This window comes from Bubalus bubalis, chromosome 12 (genome assembly GCF_019923935.1).
Source record: "Bubalus bubalis isolate 160015118507 breed Murrah chromosome 12, NDDB_SH_1, whole genome shotgun sequence".
In the NCBI taxonomy this organism is placed as follows: domain Eukaryota; kingdom Metazoa; phylum Chordata; class Mammalia; order Artiodactyla; family Bovidae; genus Bubalus; species Bubalus bubalis.
The window spans coordinates 10722679-10746741 of NC_059168.1; the positions used below are offsets into that span (position 1 = coordinate 10722679).

The following is a 24063-nucleotide window of genomic DNA, read 5'->3' on the forward strand; positions in this document are numbered from 1 at the left end:
AGGGAAGAAACAAGTTAGATATTCTTGCCATCAGAGGCAGACAGCCGCTCCTCACCCTAGTCGTGCTGAAGAGACCAGTGTGGTTCTCCCAAACCTTATCTTTCCCAGCTTCAGAAAATATGGTAATTATAGTAAAAAAATACTTCCTCAAGTGTTTAGGAAAGACCATCTACATACAGTCTGTCTACACAGAAACATTACATTCATATAACCCTAACAGACTAATCCGCCCGTCAGTTCCCACACCGCGCACCGAGAAGCCTGGCCTCGGGACGCTGGCACCCCGGCGGCGCTGCAGCGCCCGCGCCTCCCACTCGAGGAAGCCCGGCCCGCGCCGCGGCGCGCGCTCCAGGAGCAGCTCTCCAAGCCCACATGGGTCTCGCACGAACTCGCCTCTTGGTTCCTGACTTTCAGAGTCCTCTGAGGGTGAAGCAAGGGGGTTGGGAAAGAAAGGAGAACAGCTGAAGGACCTAGACCTTCTGGTCCATCTGCTTTCTCAAGGAATTAATTGGCAGCAAGGCCCCTGGCCTGTGAGGTTCTGGGGCTTGTAGCACCATTGATTCTACTGCGGCTATGGGCAGGAAATGGTGGTGGCGTCGAGGCCCCGCGTCCCCAAACTACCGACTTGTATGCTACGCTTGGACATTTTCCAACTTATCTGAAAAGCTCTAATGGTATATGATTTACCTATAAGGGACATAAAACTACCATTTGGGACTCAAATGAAAGCCCAACAATTCTGAAGGATGTGGGGATTTCCAGCATGGCATCTAAACTGACACCTAAGTATGAAAGTTTCACTCCAAATGTGTCTGGAAGGTGACTTATTTATCTATTGAATAATTTTAAAAAATTAAAAAAAATTTTTTTTTTGGCCACACCATGCAGCATGTGTGATCTTAGTTCCCAACCAGGGATTGAACCTGTGCCCCTACAGTGGGAGCACAGAGTCTCAAACACACTGGACCTCTAGTGAAGCCCCTGAAAGGAGCCATTTTTAAATTTGCCTTTTTAGATTTTCAGATTTGAAATCTAGTTACAGATGCTTTTGTCTTCTAAATTTCAGTGGTGGTACATGTATTTATTAGCTTAAGTTCACTCTCCAAATTCGGCTAATTCAAACAGGTCTCGATTTCTCTTTCCCCTGGTAAACCTCATCAATCCTGCTCGAGGACTGACTGACCTTTTTATACAGCTGGGCTCGCAGCCGGTATGACTTATATTCTGATCTCCTCTTTTCTTCTTCTCTCTTTTTCTGTACTTCAGGAAGCTGTTCATAAATCCTTAGAAATGGTACCGGTGGAAAGACAGAAAGCAGTGAGGTTACTGACCACAGAGGCACACAATCACTTCTCCCCACATCTCCTAAGCTCTACCACTCTCTAGGCACTCAGTGCCTCAGACAGGCTGTGGGCCTGTTGTGGGCCCAGCTTCCTGTTAGACATTTGGACATAAAGAACCCTGGCCTAGAGTGTTCAAGATCTGGAAAGAGATACAGATAAACAAAAACATAATAAAATCCTGATGATAGTGGTCACTTCTGGGAAAGGAGTGGAATAAAGGGTGCAGATGAACTTCTTGGCATTCTATATGCACAAATGTATGGTTTCAATATAAGATAATGACTACGTATTACTACCATACTTCTAAAGATGAAAAATAATGCAAAAAAAGTACAATGGGTCATATCTACAAAATGCTACACAGTTATAGGAAATGAAAAAAAGTTATTCTGACGGAAGGAGGTCAATGAAGACCAAAAGGAATAAGTTTGAGGTGGGTCTTGAAGAAGTTAGGAGTAGAAAGGAGATGGGAGGAAAAGGGAGTGTTGGTAAGAATGGAGTCAAGGTTTCATGGAGAGAGTAGAGTGCAGGGGAAACAGATGGGGTGAAGGTCTCGTAGTCAAGTGAAAATCTTGGGCTTTGTCCATCACGGATTGGATGCCACTGATTTTAAAGAACCATGTTTTGAGGAATAGGATCAAAGATGCATTTGATATATACACTTTAATTGGAAATAATCTAAATTTCCAATAAGAAAACAAATTATGGACTATAATAAAATTATTACAAAGCACAAAATATTTCAAATAGCTTTTACAATATGGGAAAACATTCACAATACTCACAATATACTGTTAAGCAAAACAAAACAAGCTACAAACTTCTGTATATAGTATGATCAACCATTTGAGGAAAAAGAAGTATTGCGTTGGCCAAAAAGTTCCTTCAGTTTTAAAGTGAGAATAAAAGACATGCTTTTCTTTTTCACTAAGAACTTCGCTGAACAGTGTATTCACTGTTTTGTTCCACGACCTTCTGCCATTTTCCAGGCAACTTCATAATTCCATCCTCCCAAAACTTTATCTTTTTGAGCAAAGAACTGTTTCAGGTGCCTTTCACAGTCTTCCAGGGAATTGAGAAATTTTCCATTAATTTTATAAAGACCAGAATAAATATAAATCTGAAGGTGCAATGTCTGGTGAATACGGCAGATGAATCAAAACTTCCCAGCCAAACTGTAACAGTTTTTTCTTGGTCAACAAAGAAACATGCGGTCTTGTGTTATTCTGATGAAAGATTATGTGTTTTGTGTTGACTGATTCAACAGAATTAGTCTGACTCACTTTTCCGCGAGTGTTGCTTTCAGTTGGTCTAATTGGGAGCAGCACTTGTTGGAATTAATTGTTTGGTTTTCGAGAAGCAGCTAACAGTAAAGAACTCCCTTCCGATCCCACCATATATACAACATCACCTTCTTTGGATGAAGATCGGACTTTGGTGTGGTTGGTGGTTCATTTTGCTTGCCCCATGATCGCTTCCTTTCCATATTATTGTACAGTATCCATTTTTGATCAGCCGTCACAATTTGTTTTAAAAAACAGAATGTTTTTGTTAAGTTTAATAGAGAATCACATGCAGAAATACGGTCAAGGAGGTTTTTTTCGCTTAACTTATGTGGAACCTAAACATCAAAGTGATTAACATAACCAAGCTGGTGCAAATGGTTTTTAAAGACTCAACATTTGATTTGAATATACTGAGTACATTGGCTGTCTCTGGCCAGGTATAATGTTGATTGTTCTCAATGTCTCAATTTGATCGCTATCAACTTCAACTGATCAACCCCATCACCTGTGGAACTTCCAGCAAGAAATCTCCAGCATGAAATGAAACTTTGTAAACTACTTTTGATACATTTGATAAGTCACAGCACCTTCTCCATATATTGCACAAATCTTTTTTTGCACTTCCACTGTGTTTTTATCACTCTTGAAATAATAAAGAATAATATACTGAAAATTTGCTCTTTTTTTTCCATCTTCAATATTAAAATGGATATACAAAAATTCACCAATTTTGGTAAGTTTTAATATGCATTCTGATATGACGGACAGCTGTCACAATGCAACCTAACAAAATTGTTTTGAAAGAAGTTAAAGACAAGTAAATGCCGCTAGAGTCATCTTCTGGAAATACTGAATTTTTGCCAACCCACGACATGTATCTATGTAAGCACAAATACTTTTTTTAAAAGAGACAAATGGTGGCAGTGTACACATGATTCTGAAACTTTATTTCAAGTTTCAAACTTTATTTAGCTACAAGCCTAATGTGTTGTATCTCTGAGATTATTTCCTTATCTCTTATTATATTGGATACAATTCCTAGAAAAAGGATTGCCTAGAAATAGAGCCCCAAATAAGTATTTACTTTTATTTCAAAATATTTTTATTTATATTTAAGTTTCTAACAAAAACAAGCCTGACTAAAGCATAAAATTCATGGCAACTCTTTGTACTTTTTATATATGAGGCATCCATACCATGATCTGCTAATTTTCATTTCCGTTTTAGAACCATAAGTGAGAAACTATTTTTATAGCTAATTTTCTCACAATGTTGTAACTAGAGTGTAATGCTTTTATTCTGGGCCAAGCTACAGCTCCTGACCATTCAGTGGCCTGATTTATACTTTTATAGTTACTTATTCTTTTGGCCTTACCGTTTAGACCTCTGAATCATTTCCTTCTTTCCAATAGGCCTTTTCTTTTGGGCTGCCAGGAAGCCTAAGCAAGAGAAGAGATTTTTTTTAGTGGATTGTGCCATTTTTTCTTTGAAGTGAAGAATAGTTGATTTACAATATTATGTAAGTTTAAGGTGTACAACATAGTTATTCACAATTTTTAAAAACTATACCCCATTTATAGTTATAAAATATTGGCCCTATCCTCTGTGTTATACAATACCTTCTTATAGCTTATTTATGTCTGAATCTCCAATCCCTATCTTGACCCTCTCCTCTTCCCTTTCCCCACTAGTATAACCACTAATTTGTTTTCAGTATCTGTGAGTCTGTTTCTTTTTTCTTATATTCTTTAGTTTGTTGTATTTTTTAGATTCCACATATAAGTGATATAATACAGTATGTGTCTTTGTCTGACTTATTTCACTAAGCATAACCTCCAGATTACTCCACGCTGTTCCAAATGGCAAAATTTGATTCTTTTTTTATGGTTGAGTATCAAGTGGTGTCACCATACCACACCTAAAAACTGTGGACCTGTTTCCATACCAGACCCTGAGAGCTGGACATTTGACCTGATTTATCTCTGTGCTCATTTCAAAAGTACCTGGCATTTGGCAGAGATGTTTTGCAGCTGTACTTTGAGAGATACATGTTTTGAGAGATATATAGTGGTCAACTGCCCTAAACCGGTTCTGACTTGACCACAAGAATGAGCCTGTGTGGATGCAACCTGGAAGTGTCCAAAAGTGACTTTTGCTTCATTAACATGCTAAGGTCTCTGTCCAAAGGGGGCATTTGTACTCTGCTAGGCACAGAGTTCCAAAGAATAGCAAGGAGAGATAAGAAAGCCTTCCTCAGTGATCAATGCAAAGAAACAGAAGAAAACAATAGAGTGGGAAAGACTAGAGATCTCTTCAAGAAAATTAGAGATACCAAGGGAACATTTCATGCAAAGATGGGCTCAATAAAGGACAGAAATGGTATGGAACTGACAGAAGTGGAAGATATTAAGAAGAGGTGGCAAGAATACACAGAAGAACTGTACAGAAAAGATCTTCACAACCCAGATAATCACGATGGTGTGATCACTCATCTAGAGCCAGACATCCTGGAATATGAAGTCAAGTGGGCCTTAGGATGCATCACTACGAACAAAGCTAGTGGAGGTGATGGAATTTCAGTTGAGCTATTCCAAATCCTGAAAGATGATGCTGTGAAAGTGCTGCACTCAATATGCCACCACATTTGGAAAACTCAGCAGTGGCCACAGGACTGGAAAAGGTCAGTTTTCATTCCAATCCCAAAGAAAGGCAGTGCCAAAGAATGCTCAAACTACCGCACAATTGACTCATCTCACACGCTAGTAAAGTAATGCTCAAAATTCTCCAGGCTAGGCTTCAGCAATATGTGAACCGTGAGCTTCCAGTTGTTCAAGGTGGTTTTAGAAAAGGCAGAGGAACCAGAGACCAAATTGCAAACACCCACTGGATCATCGAAAAAGAGAGTTCCAGAAAAACATCTACTTCTGCTTTACTGACTATGCCAAAGCCTTTGACTGTGTGGATCACAATAAACTGGAAAATTCTGAAAGAGGTAGGAATACCAGACCACCTGACCTGCCTCTTGAGAAATCTGTATGCAGGTCTGGAAGCAATAGTTAGAACTGGACATGGAAGAACAGACTGGTTCCAAATAGGAAAAGGAGTACGTCAAGCCTGTATATTGTCTCCCTGCTTAATTAACCTATATGCAGAGTACATCATGAGAAACACTGGGCTGGAGGAAGCACAAGCTGGAATCAAGATTGCTGGGAGAAATATCAATAATCTCAGATATGCAGATGACACCACCCTTATGGCAGAAAGTGAAGAAGAACTAAAGAGACTCTTGATGAAAGTGAAAGAGGAGAGGGAAAAAGTTGGCTTAAAGCTCAACATTCAGAAAACTAAGATCACGGCATCCAGTCACATCACTTCATGGGAAATAGATGGGGAAACAGTGGAAACAGTGGCTGACTTTATTTTTCTGGGCTCCAAAAATCACTGCAGATGGTGATTGCAGCCATGAAATTAAGAGACGCTTACTCCTTGGAAGGAAAGTTATGACCAACCTCAGTCAGTTCGGTTCAGTTGCTCAGTCGTGTCCAACTCTTTGCGACCCCATGAACCGCAGCACACCAGGCTTCCCTGTCCATCACCAACTCCTGGAGTTCACTCAGACTCACGTCCATCAAGTCAGTGATGCCATCCAGCCATCTCATCCTGTCGTCCCCTTCTCCTCCTGCCCCCAATCCCTCCCAGCATCAGAGTCTTTTCCAATGAGTCAACTCTTCGCATAAGGTGGCCAAAGTACTGGAGCTTCAGCTTCAGCATCATTCCCTCCAAAGAAATCCCAGGGCTGATCTCCTTCAGAATGGACTGGTTGGATCTCCTTGCAGTCCAAGGGACTCTCAAGAGTCCTCTCCAACACCACAGTTCAAAAGCATCAATTCTTCGGCGCTCAGCTTTCTTCACAGTTCAAGTCTCACATCCATACATGACTACTGGAAAAACCACAGCCTTGGCTAGACGGACCTTTGTTGGCAAAGTAATGTCTCTGGTTTTCAATATGCTATCTAGGTTGGTCATAACTTCTCACAGCATATTAAAAAGCAGAGACATTACTTTGCCAACAGATCAGTACTGGGTGTTCATTGGAAGGACTGATGTTGAAGCTGAAACTCCAATACTTTGGCCACCTGATGTGAAGAGCTCACTCATTTGAAAAGACCCTGATGCCGGGAAAGATTGAGGGCAGGAGGAGAAGGGGACGACAGAGGAGGAGATGGTTGGATGGCATCACCGACTCAATGGACTTGAGTGTGGGAAGACTGTGGGAGTTGATGATGGGCAGGGAGGTTTGGCATGCTGTGGTTCATGGGGTCGCAAAGAGTTGGACAGGACGGAGCGACTGAACTGAACTGAGGCACAATCTTTACCACGTGCAAAGGACCATGGAGGACTGTGCATGCCCTGGCTGCCCCTGAAAATCTCCGCCCCTTTCCTCAAGGCCTAATCAACCCATCTGCCTCCTAACCCTCAATTCCCTTACCCCGCTCCTCTTTAGAACATGAGCTCTACTGGGACTTCCCTGGCAGCCCAGTGGTTAAGACTTCACCGTCCAGTGCAGGGGGTGACAGTTCAATCTCCGGTCGGGGAGCTAAGATCCCACATGCCTCTCGGCCAAAAAACCAAAACATAAAACAGAAGCAATATTGTAATGAATTCAATAAAGATTTTAAAAATGGTTCACATCGAAAAAATCTTTAAAGGAAAAAACAAACAAAAGCATGAGCTCTCCGTTTTCCATTCCGTGATCAGCTCATGTTCTGCTATGCTGAACCTGGTCTCGTTCAATTGAAAACTGTGAGTCTGGGCAAAGGATCCACTGAGGGGATCCTGACCCTTAGGGGATTGGTAACAGAGGATTGTGTCTTAAGAAGGAAGGGTGTGTTGCTCAGGAACTGTGAGAGGGAGCAGCCAGGGCTTTGTGCCCCTACCCTGAGCTGGCAGTGCAGGCTGGTGAGCAACGGCAAAGCCCGGGTTAGACGGTGCTGACTATGACAGCGGCCTAAGGCTCCTGAAGACACGACGCTGCGGCGCAGACTGAGCAGTGTGAGCTGAAACACTGAGCTGTGCACAAAAGGCGTGATTAAAGCATGAGGGAGTGCTTTATAGTGTTCACAGCTTTCACATATTATTTTATTAAGATATTACATCTAGTATAATTGTTACGAGCACAGAGTCTAGCACCAGCCCACCTGGGTTCAAATCCGTTTGGGCAAGGTACTTAATCTCTCTTAGCCTCAGTTTTCTTATTTGTGAAACAGGGATATTAATAGTATCCACCCCATAGAAGTGTTATAAACATTAAATAAGAATAATGTCTGAGCAAAACACAAGAGCTATATAAGTATTAATTATTACCCTTTGAGGGAAGCAAGCCCCATCAAAACGTTATACTTTTGGAACTAACTTGTTCATGGTGACAGAGCTGGTTTTTAAAAACATTATTCTCAGGAATTCCCTGGTGGTACAGTAATTAGGACTCCACATTTTCACTGCCGGGGACCTGGGTGCAATCCGTGGTCAGGGAACTAAGATTCTGCAAGCCAAGTGCCCTTTCTCACTGCACACTCTCATTTTTAAGATGTGGTGACAGGGCAAGATTAACTGTGCTTTTCTGGATCATGGAAGTGCTGAGAGCTTAATTAGGCAGGTTCTGTTATCTAAGGAGATTTGAGTCTCAACAAGCAAAAAGTCACCTTCTGAACTGTAACTGGCCTGGCATTGAGCAGTGCTGCCTTGCATGAAGCAGGCCTTGCCCTCTCTACCAAGTAACAGGAAAGTGAACAGGCCGAGTGTACCTCTCTTACGGAGCAGGTGCACGGGGTCCCGGTAGCCCTGCCATTCCTGCACAGTGTTGAACAGTGCCTCCCGCTCACTCTGTAACATATTCTGCAGCTTCCTCTCCTGGACTATTAACTTCAGGCGCTTTATCCGCTCCCCAGAACGGGAGATGAAGTCCGGTCTGTGAAGCTGAAGTGATTCCTGAGGAGAAGAAAAAGCCCCCCAACCTCATATTAATGATGCAGTCTTTTCTCCAAAGGCCTACAAAAACAGTACCTGCCCAGCAGGTTTGGAAAGCCTATTTGTAACTTACAGAAAATACGTAGAGCTGAAGGATGATCTAACAACTCCGTGAGTAGGAGAGTTCCAGTAGGAAAATCAGAGGGATCAAAGAAATGCCTTTGGAATAAGTCAAGAACTAAGATGGCAATTACAACTCTCCCCAATGTGGATGGGATAAAGTTTGGCTCACTGTGCGATTTTAAATTTCCCCTCAAAGAAATACATCATTAAATAACATTTTCTTTGGCTCCCAAGTACTTATAAAAAAGAGACTTGGTGCCTTTTAAACCCTGTGCTAAGTAGAAATAAGAGTTATATAAATGGAGGAACAAAGACTGATGCAAACATCAGGCCTGTACTACACTCCACATGCAGGTATCTATCTAAAAACCCAATGAGTAGCTACACAACATCTTCCCTTCTATTGCCTTGCCCCTCTCAGATACTGAGGGTGATACGTGATTTATAATACTAATAGTAAAGGCAGCCTTTGATTAATGAGTGTGAGAACAGATGAACTGTGGAGGTGCTGGAAACAAGGGTCACAGGACTATACTTCAGAATGCTGAGTCACAGGTTTACCCTTTCTTCCTCCTTCAACATAGGGCTAAAATGAAGTCGGTCTCACTGTACCTGGAGGGTGGCTCTCACAAACGGCCCCGGCGGCTCCTTGCCTGGGCCGGCTGGATGGCTGTGGCTGTCCATGTGCTGCCCCTGCCAGTTCTGCTCCCGCAGTGGCTCCCTCCAAGGTTTCATGTTGGTTATTGGTGCAAACCAGGAGACACCAGGGCCATGAAGCTTGGGCATGTTTTCCTTCTTAGGACCAGACTTCATATTTTCCACAGGAACAAACCATGAAACTCCTGTAGGAGATATTTTTAAGAAAGAAAAAAGATTTTTCATTTTTCTTATCAGAAACATATGCATAATATAGGCTCTCAGGGAATCAGCTGTCAGGGGCCGGCAAAACGCCCTAGAGTCTGCTTACTGCAGGTATATAGACTCTAACTGCAGCATTAAATAGTCAGCCCTCTGTATACATGCATGCAGAATCCTTGCATTTGGGGGACAGTGCTAGGTCATTTTATATAAAAGACTTCAGCATCCATAGCCTTTGGTATTCAGGAGAGGTTCTCAATCCAAGCCCCTCCAGATATAGAGAGATGACTGTACTTTGAAAATGTGCCAAGGTGGTCCTGGGTGGTCAACATTAAGTTGTTCAGAAATGAAGAATCCTAGCGTTGCAAGACAACAGAAATTCACAAGTTTTTCTACTAAGAAAGCAGGACTTAGAAACTGACCTTCACAGCAGGTCTTCTTGTTCTTCTTTAACTTTTTGTCCCCAAGATAACTGGTAAGGAGCCTCTTCTCTTCTATTTTTTCTTCTGACCAAGAAGTCACATCACTGTCCTCTTCTACTCTAGCCTCACTAGAACTTGGAGTTGGGAAAGTCATTCCAACATCTCGAGTGTTTTTTCTGACACCACTCACAATCTCCAAGTTACCTGAGGGTAAAGATCACAGACCTCTATGAGAAAAGCCTTGAGATTTAGTTGTCAGGTGTATTTAAGTCAGTAAATTAAAACTTAAAAAAAAAATTAATCATTTATTTTGTATTCTGCAAAGAAAAAGAATTGAGATCTATAATCTTCATAACTACATCTGGTAAAACAGGGAAATCCCGAGTGGGCCACTGGTTAGGGTTCAATGCTTCCACTACAGTGGGCATGGGTTTGATTCCTCGTCAAGGAACTAAGATCCCACATGCTGTGCAGCGTGGCCAAAAGAAAAAGCAAATAAATAAATCTGGTAAAATATTCAAAGCAATCATTGAGACACATTTTTAACAAGTATCATCATGTAAAAATATGTGTTGAAGACAGTGCTCTGAATGAATAGAAGCAAAAAGACAATGCAAGCAGAGTTGAAAGGTGATATAAACCATTTTGGAATCACAATATTTGATTTACTACATCAAGCGTCTTCAAAGTTTTATTGTAATTTCAAATACGTGAGATATCTTATTTATTTATTTTTTTTCTGTAATCAACTTGTGTTTTATTTTTATTTTTTTTAGTTTCTTTTTTTTTTAATTTTATTTTATTTTTAAACTTTACAAAATTGTATTAGTTATGCCAAATATCATAATGAATCCACCACAGGTATACATGTGTTATTTGAGTTGTATTTTCTCTTATTGTCATCAGAATCCTAAACTAGGATAAGTGATATACATCTTTTTCTTATTATGATGTCTGCATAAAGAATGGTAGTTTCACTGGTGCCTAAACTATTACCACTAGAGTTAAGTTTTTGTTTTAATTCCATTTCAGTAAATTAAAAAAATTTTAAGGTTTCCGAACCGCAGGCTACTGACTCCTCTTGGGTGGGGTAAAAGGCTTTGAGAGAGAGAAGAGAAGGAAGATGAGGGTAGAGAGATGGAGATGTGTGTGTGTGTGGGAGGAGTTCACTTCTGTCAGTTTAGATATAAGAGGGAAAGAACTACTAATATGGATTCACTGGGAAAAAGATTTCAGTTCTGATCCCAAGTAAGAAGGACAGTAAATGCAGTCACCAAGGTAAGGGAGAGGTTAACAGATGTAAAGACATGACTTGAAGGGAAAAATAATCAAGGGGCAGGTTTACTTCTGTTTTATAAAATCAAGAGATATAGGAAGTCATAAAGTAAAAAGCCTCCTTCCCATTCCTGTTCTCCATTAAGTTTATAACCCTGTGATTCCAGAGAACTTTTGCACACATTCAAGCAATTCTCTTCATTTTTCAAATACATGTAGTAGCATGCTACATACTATTCTGTACTTTGCTTTTTCTTTTTAATTATGTATCTTGGGGATCTTGACACATTAGTAGCAACAGCTTTTTCATACTATGTAGGACTTCATTATGTTAGTCGCTCAGTTGTGTCTGACTCTTTGGCAACCCCATGGACTGTAGTCCACCAGGCTCCTTGGTCCATGGGATTCTCCAGACAAGAATACTGGAGGGGATTGCCATTTCCTTCTCCAAAGACTTCATTATATGGATATACAATAATTTATTTAACAATTTAGCTACTGATGGACATTTAAGTTGATTTTACTTTAATGCTTATAATAAAACAATACTTCAGAGGTTAATTCTGTCATTAACCATTTGTCATTTTACACATTTGCACCATATATCTATAGGCTAAACTCCAAAAGTAAAAGTGCTGGGTCAAAGTAATTTTGACAGAAACTTCCAAGTTGTTAGTCATAAGGGTTGCACTCCCAACTTATACACCTCCTAGAATGTATCTATTTCCTTACATGCCTGCCCACAAACTTGCTATCAAATTTAAATTTTTGTCTGATAGGTGACAAATGGCATTTGAGTATATATATTTTTTGTTAATTAAAAAAATTTACTTATATATTTCATTTTGGCTGTGCCAGGTTTTAATTGTGGTGCACCAGCTTAATAGCTGCCCTGCAGCACGTGGGATCTCAGATCCCCAGCCAGATATCAAACCCATGTTCCCTGCACTGCAAGGCAGATTCTTAACCACTGGACCACCAGAGAATATACTTGAGTATATTTTTAATATACTTGAGTACATTTTTAATCTTCATTTCTTTTATTGTGAGTGAGGTGAGTGTCTTATCACAGGTTTAAGAGCTACTTATATTAATATTTCAATGAAAATGTTTAATTTACCTGCTTGTACGCCCTTATTTAACATATGTGCATTTTGCTTGTTGCAAAGGGTAGAGTTCGAGCTCCAGAAACTACTGGTAGAAGATGAAACAGAGTCAGAAGAGACATGGTCCATCACCTGGAAAAAACAAAAGAAATCCTGTTATCATCACTTGTGGTCAAAGGCATAGTTACCTACAGAATAAGAAAATATACAAGTCACCAAGAGCCCTTTCCAATCCAGTTCAAATGGCTGAGATGACATTGCCAGGAAGCTTGCAGCAATGTGAACACGCTACTCCATATTTTGTGATAGAGAGGTGGATGCTGTAGTTAGATAAGGGCTCAAGCTGTTTCAAGAAGCTAAGACAAGACTGGGTGTGTTCCCAGGACTTGAAAACACTCTGAACAGGGTGCTAGACAAAGACTAGCCTGGTGTGAGAATGAAATTCTGAAGTGACACTACCACAAAACTGGTAAGAAAGAAGCCAGAGGATAACTCAAGAGGCTGAGTGGTGAACTGCAGAGAGTGCTTTCCAATAAGATCCAACTTAGGTGTTTATTCAAGAATACATGCCCAAAAGCTTAAAGGCCCTATGAGAAGTCCTGGATGTGAGGAATACTGCAAAAAGAACTTAAATATTTGAGCCCCAAAGGTTTTTTAGTTATATTCAGAGCAAGTAGAGCAACGAAGGGAGCTGATGGTGGAATGTTTGTGAATAACCAAAAGATTACCAAAATATAGTAAAAAAAAAAAATTGATATAAAATGGTATTTCTTAAACTGGTTCATCAGAACACTCTCCTGAGAAAGGGTCCTAACCCAGAACAATGAATTGGAGGTTGTAAGTGAGGGGTCTGGGCATCCACATTTTGAATAAATGCCAGGTGCTTGTCTGATTAAGGACGTTTGGTAGAGTAAATTGAAGCCCAAGTCAGGAAAGGAAACAGAGCATCTCCTTCCCTGAGCTAGATAAACTATATTTCAGGACCTTCAGGGAACTTGCAACAGATCCTGCAGCAGAGGAACTATGTTAAATGTCTGGAGACAGGAAATTAATTTTTAAAAAGAATAGCATAGAAAACTGCAGGCTTTAAAGATGATGACCTGTAAACTTCTAGAATGGATCACAAATTTGATTATTTGCAAGCATATGCAGGTAAAAAAAAAGATCAGCAAATTTTAGCCAAGGTTCACTCAAGCAGGCAGAATAAAACCCTGCCAGGTTAGCCTTATTTTTTTTCCTAGTAGATACGGTCATTTACCTAGTAGACCAGAAATATATAGCAGAGCACTAGATTTGAATAAAACAACAAAACTTCTCATAGCATACTTGAGGGCAAGATGGAGTTATAGGGGCTGAAGGTTAAGCTGATGGAACCAGCTTTCCCATATAAAACATCCGAAAGGGACTAAATGGCTGTCAGGATCCCTAATAATAAGAGGAATGAGAGGCCAAATCAAACAAGGGATAATTGTAAAGCCTTATGCATCAGGCAGGAAGAATGACAATAACTTTGATACAGTAGAAAAAGCTGTGAGTCTGGAGTCCAAATACCTAAACCAGTCTCAGATCTTCCCTTTACTAGCTGTCTCTTCTTGAGCAAGCCATAATCTCTGTTGCCAGTTTCCCCATCTAGAAAAGGGAACAGCTGCATTCCTGAAACTATGCAAGTGTTACAAAGAACAAATGATTTAGATACAAAAAATGTAAAAAGCTAATATAAAATTAGGAGACAAAAATCATGTTAAACCAATATGTATGAAAGTGTGGTGAGGAAGATTTGACTGACTGGTAATACACTATAATTTTTCTGCAGCTGTTTTTTAAAAAAGGGGAGAATAATTTACACACTAAAATGGACTTTCAATATAAATTGTCAAATACAAATGGTCAAATACAAATACAAGTGGTTTGCTGCCACTTTTGTGAAAAGGGAAGAAAATATATGCAATATATAGTTACTTGCTTTTTATGTATAAAATACCTGTGAAATAAAAGAACCCAGATTGGAAAGGAAGAAGTAAAACTTTTTATTTGCAGATGACATGATGCTATCTGTAGAAAATACTAAGGAATCTACAAAGTATTAAAACAAATAAAAAAGTTTAGCCAGATTGTGGAATATAAGGTCAAGAAGATAAAAAAATCAATTGTATGTCTATATTCTTGTCAACTGCAATCTGAAAATAAAGGTAAGGAAACAAACTCCATTCACAGTAGCATCAACAAGAATAAAATATCAGCGAATAAATTTAACAACAGAAGTGCAAGGCTTGTACAATGAAAACTATAAAACTTTGGTGGGAGAAATTAAAGGCCTAAATAAGTTGTGAGATATTTCATGTATGTGGGATGGACAAAAGATTTGAATAGATATTTTACCAAAGAAGATATAAGAGTGGCCAATAAACATATGAAAAGATTTCAACACTATCAGTCATGAGGGAAACAAACTAAAGTCACAATGTGATACCACTTTATAGCCACTAGGATGGCTGTAACCAAAAAGATGTGCAGTGCCAAGTGTTGACAGGGAAGTGGAGAAACTGGAACCTTCACAAGCTTCTGTTGAAAATGCAAAATGATACAGCTACTTTGGAAAACACTTTGGGATTTTTCTTAAAAACTAAACATAAACTTACCATATGACCCAGCAATTCCACTCCTAGGTATATACTAAAAAGAAATGAGTCCACATAAAAATTTTTGTGTCTACACAAAAATTCGGAGCAGTATTATTCATATTATCCGCCCCCCAATCAAACAATGCAAATGTCCAACTGGCCATCAGACAAACAAAATATGGTAGAGCCACACAATACTAATCAGCAATAAAAGGAGTACTGATACATACTGTAAGGGTGAATCCTGAAAATATCCGTAAGAAGCTAGATACAAAAGACTAGCTATTACGTAACTCCATTTATATGAAACATGCAGAAAAAAGGAATATGGGAGTTCGTCTTGGGCTGGGAATGTGAACTGGTTATAAACAGGTATGAGACTTTTCCGGGTGACAGAAGTGTTCTAAGGCTGGATGGTGGTGATGACTGCACAGCTCTGTAAACTTACTCCAATAAAGCTGTTTAAAAACCTCTAAAGATGTGCAAGAACTAGCAACACTGAGTAACTCTGAAAAGATGGGTGCCTGGGGAACAGGGGAGGGAAGAGACTTTATCAAATGCTTAATGTATTTTAAATTTTGTACCATGTGATTGTATTATCAGTTTAAAAAATGAGAATAAATGAAACAAAAATAAGGAAGTGTGGCAATAAAGTAATGGCTTTGGTGAGTTCAATAGGAGTAAAACATGTTAGGCCATAGCAGTGTTCTAGTTTACAGAAAGTGAAAAGTGAAGTGGCTCAGTCGTGTCCGACTCTGCAACCCCATGGACTGTAGCCTACCAGGCTCCTCCGTCCGTGGGATTTTCCAGGCAAGAGTACTGCAGTGGGTTGCCATTTCCTTCCCCACAGGATCTTCCCAATCCAGGGATCGAACTCGGGTCTCCTGCATTGCAGGCAGATGCTTTACCCGTTTAGTTTACAGAAAGGAGGATGATAAATCTGCTGTTACTATCTGAGGCACACCATATGTAATTCAAAGGGACATGTTTAAATACAGGATATCAACAAATAGACCCAGAAGCTGCCAACTTAGGAAAGTGGAGTAGAAAGGATGACCTGTGAGAACTGCTTCAATGAGTGAAGACCTGAGAGAAAAACACTTCAGGGAAGGAAGTGGGGGCCTGAGAAGTAGATTAGATCTCTTTCCTGTGCCTTCAGAGAGCAGAACTGCGAACAGAGCCAGGAAATCTAACACAGGCAGATTTTGGATCTTTTTAAATTTTCAAAACCTTTGTCAACTAGTGCCTAGGCAAATGAAATGAGATGCCAATGAGCAGTGAGTGAGTGGTGGAGCTGTGGAAGCAGAGGCTGGAGCACCTTATGGGGCAGAGGCAGCAAAGTGTGGATGGTTCTTCCCAAGAACGAGTGTGAGGACCTCCTGCACTTCCAAAGTACACGACTGGGCATGGTATGCACCGCTGGGTGTGAAAGAACACATGTTTATATCTGATTAAATGAGGAGTCTTGGTATGTGTGTTTCTGCTTCCACTTTAAATCTTTCTGATTAAGTTCATTCCTGTCTGTAAAAAGGTAAACATTTAAAAATAGAAAATAGTCTAAAAATACATTCTTGCTCAACAAGATGTATCTAGTTAACTCTCTAGTGTGGTGAAAATCAAAAGACTAGACAAAAACAAGTGTTTTCAAGGATGTGGAGAAATGAGAACCTTCACATATTGATGCTTAGAATGCAAAATGGTAACAATACTTTGCATAACAATCTGGTAGTCAGTCCTTCAGAGGGCTAAATATAGACTTACCATATGAGCCAGAGTCTATCCACTCGTAGGCATATGCCCCAAAGAAATATAAGCTATGTCCACATAAAAACTTGTATATGGATGTTCACAGCAGCTCTGTTGATAGCAGCCCCACAGTGGAAGAAATCTAAATGTCCATTAACTAATGAATAGTTAAGTGAAATATGTATACTCATACAATGGAATATTATTTGGTCATACAAAGGAATGAATACATGCCACACTATAGATGAACTTTGAAAATATTAAGTGAAAGAAGCCAGTCACAAAAGATCACATATTATGTCTATTTAAACGAAATGTTTAGAAAAAAGAACTCTAGAGAGAGAGGAAAAAAAAGCAGATTAGTAACATAGCCAGGGAAGGGGCAGGAAGTTGGAAGAAGTGACTGCTAATGTGTAGGTAGGTAGGTAGGTATTGAAAACACCTTAAAATTGGGATGATGGTTGCACAGCTCTGTATATACTAAAACCCACTGAACTGTACACTTAAAATAGGTGAATTTTATGGTGTGTGAAACATCTCAAGAAAGCTATAAAATGTGTATATTTGTGTATGGTAGGTATTGAAAACACCTTAAAATTGGGATGATGGTTGCACAGCTCTGTATATACTAAAACCCACTGAACTGTACACTTAAAATAGGTGAATTTTATGGTGTGTGAAACATCTCAAGAAAGCTATAAAATGTGTATATTTGTGTACGCAAACTGAAATACAAGCAGTTTATGAATAAACATTTATCTTTATTTGGAGAAAAATTGCTGCTCATGCTTGGTGGTCTTGTATCTCCTGTTACTGAATCAGGGATATAAGAACAAAGGAAGGTACCAACAGTGTCATCTTCATATAATAGTGAACAGTCCTAACAAATGTGGGCACTGGATATTGTACATATGGCAGCACTGTATACACACTATGGCTAGAGCTAAGTGCAAACTGTTAGAATGATGCAGTCATGCCATGCTGACTTCCTCAAACAAGAATCACAATTCACAGCCTTGCACTGTGTCTGACAATCTGTGCTGAGGACCCAACACAGGATAGAAGGTAATTTTTGCTGAATTCATTTACAGACGCTGTTGGTAACCCACAACAACCCACCTTCCTTAGTCCAAGGGAGAGTCTTAGGCAGCTCCTATAGTGGTCTCAGCATCCCTCATGGCTTGGAGGTGAATCAGCCCACTCAGTTCTCTGCAGTTGGGCTTACACATAAAGATTTAAATGACCACAAGTCAACTGACATTACCAGTTACCATGGTTTTTAAGCTTTCTGTTGCAGAGTTGAAAGGAGATACATACTGGCTGGCTTCTTCTGTTTTAATTTCTATTATTGTAAGAGTAAACTCACCTGTTGATGCCTGATTACAACTAGGAAAAAACTGCCACCATCTCAGAGATGTTTCAGGTTTTTTGTTGTACTTCTTAACTAAAATCTAGGTGAAATTCATTCCCATATTCATTGATCAGACACACCATCAGATAGACCCAGAAAAAAAAGGTTTCCAAGTAATTGCTTTTCAGGTGGAAACTGAGCTTGGGAAAATGTACCAAATGTAGGAAACAGTCTATGTTTTCTTACACGACCTTCGACGGCTATTCTTCACGCATGAAGATTGTTATCATTGACCTTCTGCCAGCAAGGTGCCTGCTGAGATACTTTTCTTTCAGAGTAATGGATTTACGCTAATTCATTTATAACTACTCAAGTTTAGTACCAGAGATACACGTTGATAAAGCAGAGTCAAAATCAGAAATACAGTCAATAGCACCCAAAGACAGTCTTTCTTGTGAAAAGTTTTTAGATATGTGCAGCTCAAACTGGCAACTGTAGATTCAATACTAAAACTTATTAACCAGTAAAAGATGACACAAAGTGTGTGCCCTCAAAATAACATTTTGACACAGATTTAATTCTGAGAAGCAAGATTAAATCTTAAGCAGAACTCAGGTGAGAACTATTATTTACCATTTAGAAAATCAGAACTGGTCAATTATTTCTGCAAGTATGGTAGATGATAACTATAAAATATCCTGTCCTCTAAAATGTATTGTGCCTGCAGAAAGGTCCTCAGAAAATTTCTTTTCATACAAAAATGAATAAAGATTGCAGAGACGTAATAAACCTGGATAATGCCAAAATTCAAAGTAAGGCCATGAGCCTGTATAGTTAAAATGTAACAGCAGTACTTGTCATTAGAACTGAGGTTAAAAAATCTCTAATGCATAGTAAAGCTTTCCAGATAATGGTTGGGTTTGGGGTAGAGAAGAAAGAAAACCAAGAGCTGAAGTCCTCAATTAATATATGGGAAAAACTAGAAGGTTAGAAAATGATCATTAAAATTTTACAGAGGGTGGTAGAGCTAGATGACATGAGTCTTAAAAATTATGGTCTGGCAGTGGGCCTCTCACTCTTTTTTTCTTCCCTGCATTCTCTCAAATCTTTCCTCTTGGCTATAGTATTTATAAGGATTATGATCACCTTTACATGGATGGCTCTAAAATCTTTATTCCACTCATGAGGTCATATATATCTATGGTTTTAGACATTTTCACTTGGATGCTCTGATCCAACTTCAAGTTTAATAAATAAAACTCCATATTTCATAAGTCAGAATTAGTTTCCTCTTCTTATCACTCTATTTTGATTACCTTATCACATAGGATTTTAGCTGCTTTGCACATAAATTTCAAAAGAACCATGGCTATTAATTACCAAGTCCAACTGATCAAAGCTCAGCTTAAAAACAGTATTAATTTTTCTCATAAATTAACTTGTGAATATCACTATCTGGTTAAAAAATCTGACAATTAGCTAAACATTAGGCAATAAAATTTCACCTAGACACACCAAAATAAATTCCATGAGGATTAAGGATTTAAGTACATTGTCCTCTACCCTAAACATGATAAACAACAACAACAAACCAAGGAGAATACTTTCTTACAATCTTGAGGATGGAGCGACCTTTCCTAGCATGTGACAAATAAATAAAGTTGAGTATACAACAATGCTATTACACCACTAGATGGTTTTAGATAGTGCATGCTCAGTCATGTTCGATTCTTTGCGACCCTATGGACTGTATGTAGCTTGCCAGGCTCCTCTGTCTATGGAATTTTCCAGGTAAGAATACTGCAGTGGGTTACCATTCCCTTCATTAATATCATATAATTATTGCTCAACAATTAACAAAAATTCTTCAGAGAAAAATGTGCCAAGTATATAGGAAGTTAATTCTCAAAATAAGAAATGTAACAAGCAACCTCTGAAATCTAATATTTAAAAATGTAATTTAAAGCAATGAGTTTTTTCACACATCAGATTAACAAATATTAGAAGGACTGATACTACTCAAAGCTGGCAAAGGAATGAAGAAACACTCCCTCATACTTTTGGTGAGCACATATATTTGTACAAAATTTCTGGAGGGCACATAGTTAGGGGTGGGAAGGTCTATAGATTTACTGATGGTCTTTTAAATTTGTTGTTAATGATCTACTTATTTTCTTAGAAAATCATCCATCTAATATAGGTTTTAAAATATATCAGCCTAAAATTGCACATAGTAATCTTCTTTAAGAAATCCACATCTTTGACTGGAGTTATATCCTTCCAACCTATTAACATCGACCCTTTTCCTATGGTCACAATAATTAAAGATTTGGTCTTTTTTTTTTAAGAGCCAGATCTTGGTTATATTGATCAAGCTGGGGGACTAATTTTTAGAATGCTTACTTTAATTACTTCCTAGTTGAATTTGCTCAACTAAAATATTAAAGGCTCTATATTTTCCTGTAAATATAGGTTTAGTCACATCCTGTAAGATCTGGATATTGCTTTTACTCTCATTAATGAAAAAAAAATTCTACAATCTCAATTTTTAGTTATCCCATAGCCCAAAAGTTTAGAATATTTTAAAATGTTTCCTTAAAAAAGTTACAGCCGTTAAATACCAACCTTACTGTATTGTGGTTAGAGAATATAAGCTTAGTTAGTAATCTACTTTGGGGATTTATCAACATTTTGCCTAAGTGTACAGTTAATCTTTGTAAATATTCCACGGGCATTTGGAACAACTGTGAATGCTGTGTTTTAGGAATAAAGTTTTGTATAGGTATCTTAAATCAGCACTGTTAATACTGCTATTAAATACTGCTATTTTATCTGTTATATATCAAAATCTGATAAAAAAACAATTAAAATATTCCATTCTTGTACTTTGTCACATTCCTTACTATGTTTGGATGAACATATGAATTCATTCTGGTTGTAAGCACAGCAGTAATTTTGGCAGTCTCTGACAGACTTTCTTCCCTTGGAAATTACAGAGTGGAGATAGGGTAGACTCTCACAAAAAGTAACATTTAATTAAAAATGACCAAAAAACCCCTCACCTTTCAATGGTATAGAAACTTGTATTTCTAATCTGGCAAAACTATAAATTGACCAAAAAATCAAAATAAAGGAATTTTCATGCACTGCAGGTAGAAATACAGACTAGAAAGTACTTTGGTACTAATGCAGAAAATTATGTATACATATAATTTATGATCCAAGAATTCCACTTCTGGATTTATGTGCCAAAGACAGCCTCACAAGGTCCGTAAGGCAATATGAACAAGGATGAGCACTGCTGGTGTTTTGCATTGGTGGGAATTGACAATAACATGGGTGTTAATTACAGGGAAAGGTAAACCGGTAGATGCACTCAGTGGAGGGCTGTGCAATGATCAGAAACCTGAATTAGATGTATGAATAGCAATGTAGATGCATCTTAAAAATACAATGCTTAGTGAAAATAACAAAAATAATGATATACATATAAGCTGAAAATACATGACAAATACATATGTACATATACATATACATGTATACGTATATGTACAAATACATATACATATACAGAATATATGTTTTGTAAGAACTCCTCTAAGTCAAAAGATATTTACATAACCAGTTGCATATAGGAGGAGACGAATGAGGATGGGATGTGGGAACCAAGTTTTTAAAAGAGACACCATGAACCTAGGAGTATATTTAACTCAATCCTTCGCAGCTGAAGTTAAAATTTTATTTCATTTTGGCATAAAAACTGTGTATAGTACTTTTCTAATTCTGTTCTTTCACTCTGCTTCTCGAAGGATTTATGATGTCTAGATTGGAACTCAAATAGGCACTTTAGGCAGAAACTAAAACACAGTGAGAAGCTTACGAATTCTGTTTTCCAGCTCTTAACTAATGTTTTGTTTGTTTGCTCAGTCTGGCTGAGGTCACTTTTTAGTTAGTGCCACAACATTTTTTTATGGTTTCATATTAGAAAATAGTTGATTCTTGTTTAAACAAAAACATGAAAAATTAAAAAGAAAAAAATGTATAAACCCACAATCTTAAAATAACCTGCTAATATTTTTGTTCCAGCTATATAAATACAAGTGTATGTTATAGCTTGCTTTTTATCTCTTAACACAATGAAATTTATCCTTGGGTTCAAAGATACTGCCTTTGACTGTTGTTTCTCTCCATATATGTGTGACTGTGAAGAGTGATATATTAGCCTGTTTTATAAAAATGTAAGAAACACCAGTAAACATTTAAACAGTACTAAAGCTATCATTTTATTCTCTCATGGATGTCTCCTTGGTAGTTAATGTTGTTCATTTGCCCAACTGCTGGTAACATGGGCAACTGGAAATAATGAGAGGTGAAAAATACAGAAAAATCATTCATCTTTAGCTTTTTCTTCATAAACAAAAACTGAATGTGACTTCTTTTGTGCTGACAGTAGTAAACTATTCCTTTTCTTTGACCCCAATATACAACCAGACGGTGAGAGAGGGGAAAAGAAAGAAAAAACAGAGAGGGAGAGAGCAGGCAAGCACAGCAAAAACATGAAAGAGAGAGAGAAGGAAAAGAGTAGCTTTCACAAGAGATACACAGCAGAGACGGTGAGACAATAGACGGCATGAAGTGGCGTAGAGGACAGCACAAGTGAACAGAATGTGGGTGCACAGAGGCAGAGAGAAAGAACACCGAAGTAGACAGAGGGCAAAGACACTGCAGCATGAATTAGAGTGTGGGGAGAGCCTGCACAGACACGTCAAAGACATGCACAGAGAGTGAGTCAAAGAAAGAACAGGTGTCATCAAAGGAAGAGGGGAAGGACAAGCAGGCACTTGTAGTTACTCCCTTCTGTTGACTCTTAAACCCTCACATGTACATGTCCTGGATACACATGTTCAGGGGAAAAAAAGCATTAGCATATCTAAGGATACCTGGTTTAAAGATAAGATAGGCAATTCAAAAAAGAAATACAGAAAATAAAAATTCAGTAGGTGTGGAGAAGGCAATGGCACCCCACTCCAGTACTCTTGCCTGGAAAATCCCGTGGACGGAGGAGCCTGGTGGGCTGCAGTCCATGGGGTCGCTAAGAGCCGGACACGACTGAGCGACTTCATTTTCACTTTTCACTTTCATGCATTGGAGAAGGAAATGGCAACCCACTCCAGTATTCTTGCCTGGAGAATCCCAAGGATGGGGGAGCCTGATGGGCTGCCGTCTATGGGGTCGCACAGAGTCAGACACAACTGAAGCGACTTAGCAGTAGGTGTGATTAAAGAAATATCAGTCAGGATAGATACTGTATTTCTGGCCTATATGGCAAATATTAACAAGAATGCTACTGGCAGGTATTGAATCAACATTTTAAGAGGATCACTTAGTAGTGTGGATTAAACATTTTTCATGTACGTACTTGGTAACCCAGAAATTCTATGTTTAGACATATATCTCTAGGAAAGAAAAATTCATAATGTACCAAGACTACCCACCAAAGTGAAAATTATGATAAAGTGCAAAAAAACCCTTAAAACTAACTATTGTATTTATACAACTGAACTCATAAAGCCATTAAAAATGACTAATAAATCTTTATTTATTGTGGCATGGAAAGATGTCTATGATATATTAAGTGTAGAGTTTCAAAACAACATACATAATATGGTTTCATTTTTTTTGGACCATTGTTTCTTTCCATATATGAAAACGATTGTGAAGGCTAATATGAAATCAGCCAGTTTTACAAAAATGTAAGAAACAGTGATAAACATTTAATTCGACAGTAATAAAGATCTCATTTTATGCTGTCACGGAGGTTTCTTCATTTGATATTTAGCTTCATTAGAATGCCGATCAAGCAGATCCAGGGTAAGCAGTAGGTGTGTGCAACATAAAATATAAACCTGGAAGCTTATTTATGAAAATGTTGATCATGACTATTTCAGGATGGTGAGAATTATGG

General features: G+C 38.5%; 1 protein-coding gene and 1 long non-coding RNA gene across 10 annotated transcripts in view; both read right to left on the bottom strand.

Moving 5' to 3' along the window:
* Positions 1-24063, bottom strand: part of ALMS1 (ALMS1 centrosome and basal body associated protein) — a 190704-nt gene that overhangs the window by 371 nt on the left and 166270 nt on the right. For 6 of the 9 annotated variants that reach the window (XM_044925773.2, XM_006045931.4, XM_006045930.4 and 3 more), the window contains 6 exons: positions 12395-12512; positions 10000-10203; positions 9332-9561; positions 8434-8617; positions 4005-4068; positions 1184-1283 (listed from right to left, as the gene is read on the bottom strand). In XM_044925773.2, coding sequence (XP_044781708.2) covers positions 1184-1283; positions 4005-4068; positions 8434-8617; positions 9332-9561; positions 10000-10203; positions 12395-12512 — 900 coding nt within the window. Of the gene's footprint in view, positions 1-1183; positions 2822-4004; positions 4069-8433; positions 8618-9331; positions 9562-9999; positions 10204-12394; positions 12513-24063 lie in introns of those variants that run through there. The other 3 variants (XM_044925769.2, XR_006543215.2, XM_044925772.2) reach the window with 3 other exon arrangements.
* LOC123328410 lies at positions 14384-23183 on the bottom strand. Its single transcript, XR_006543216.2, has 2 exons — positions 17338-23183; positions 14384-17189 (listed from the first exon to the last, which is right to left on the bottom strand). It is a non-coding gene; the product is annotated as an uncharacterized LOC123328410 (long non-coding RNA).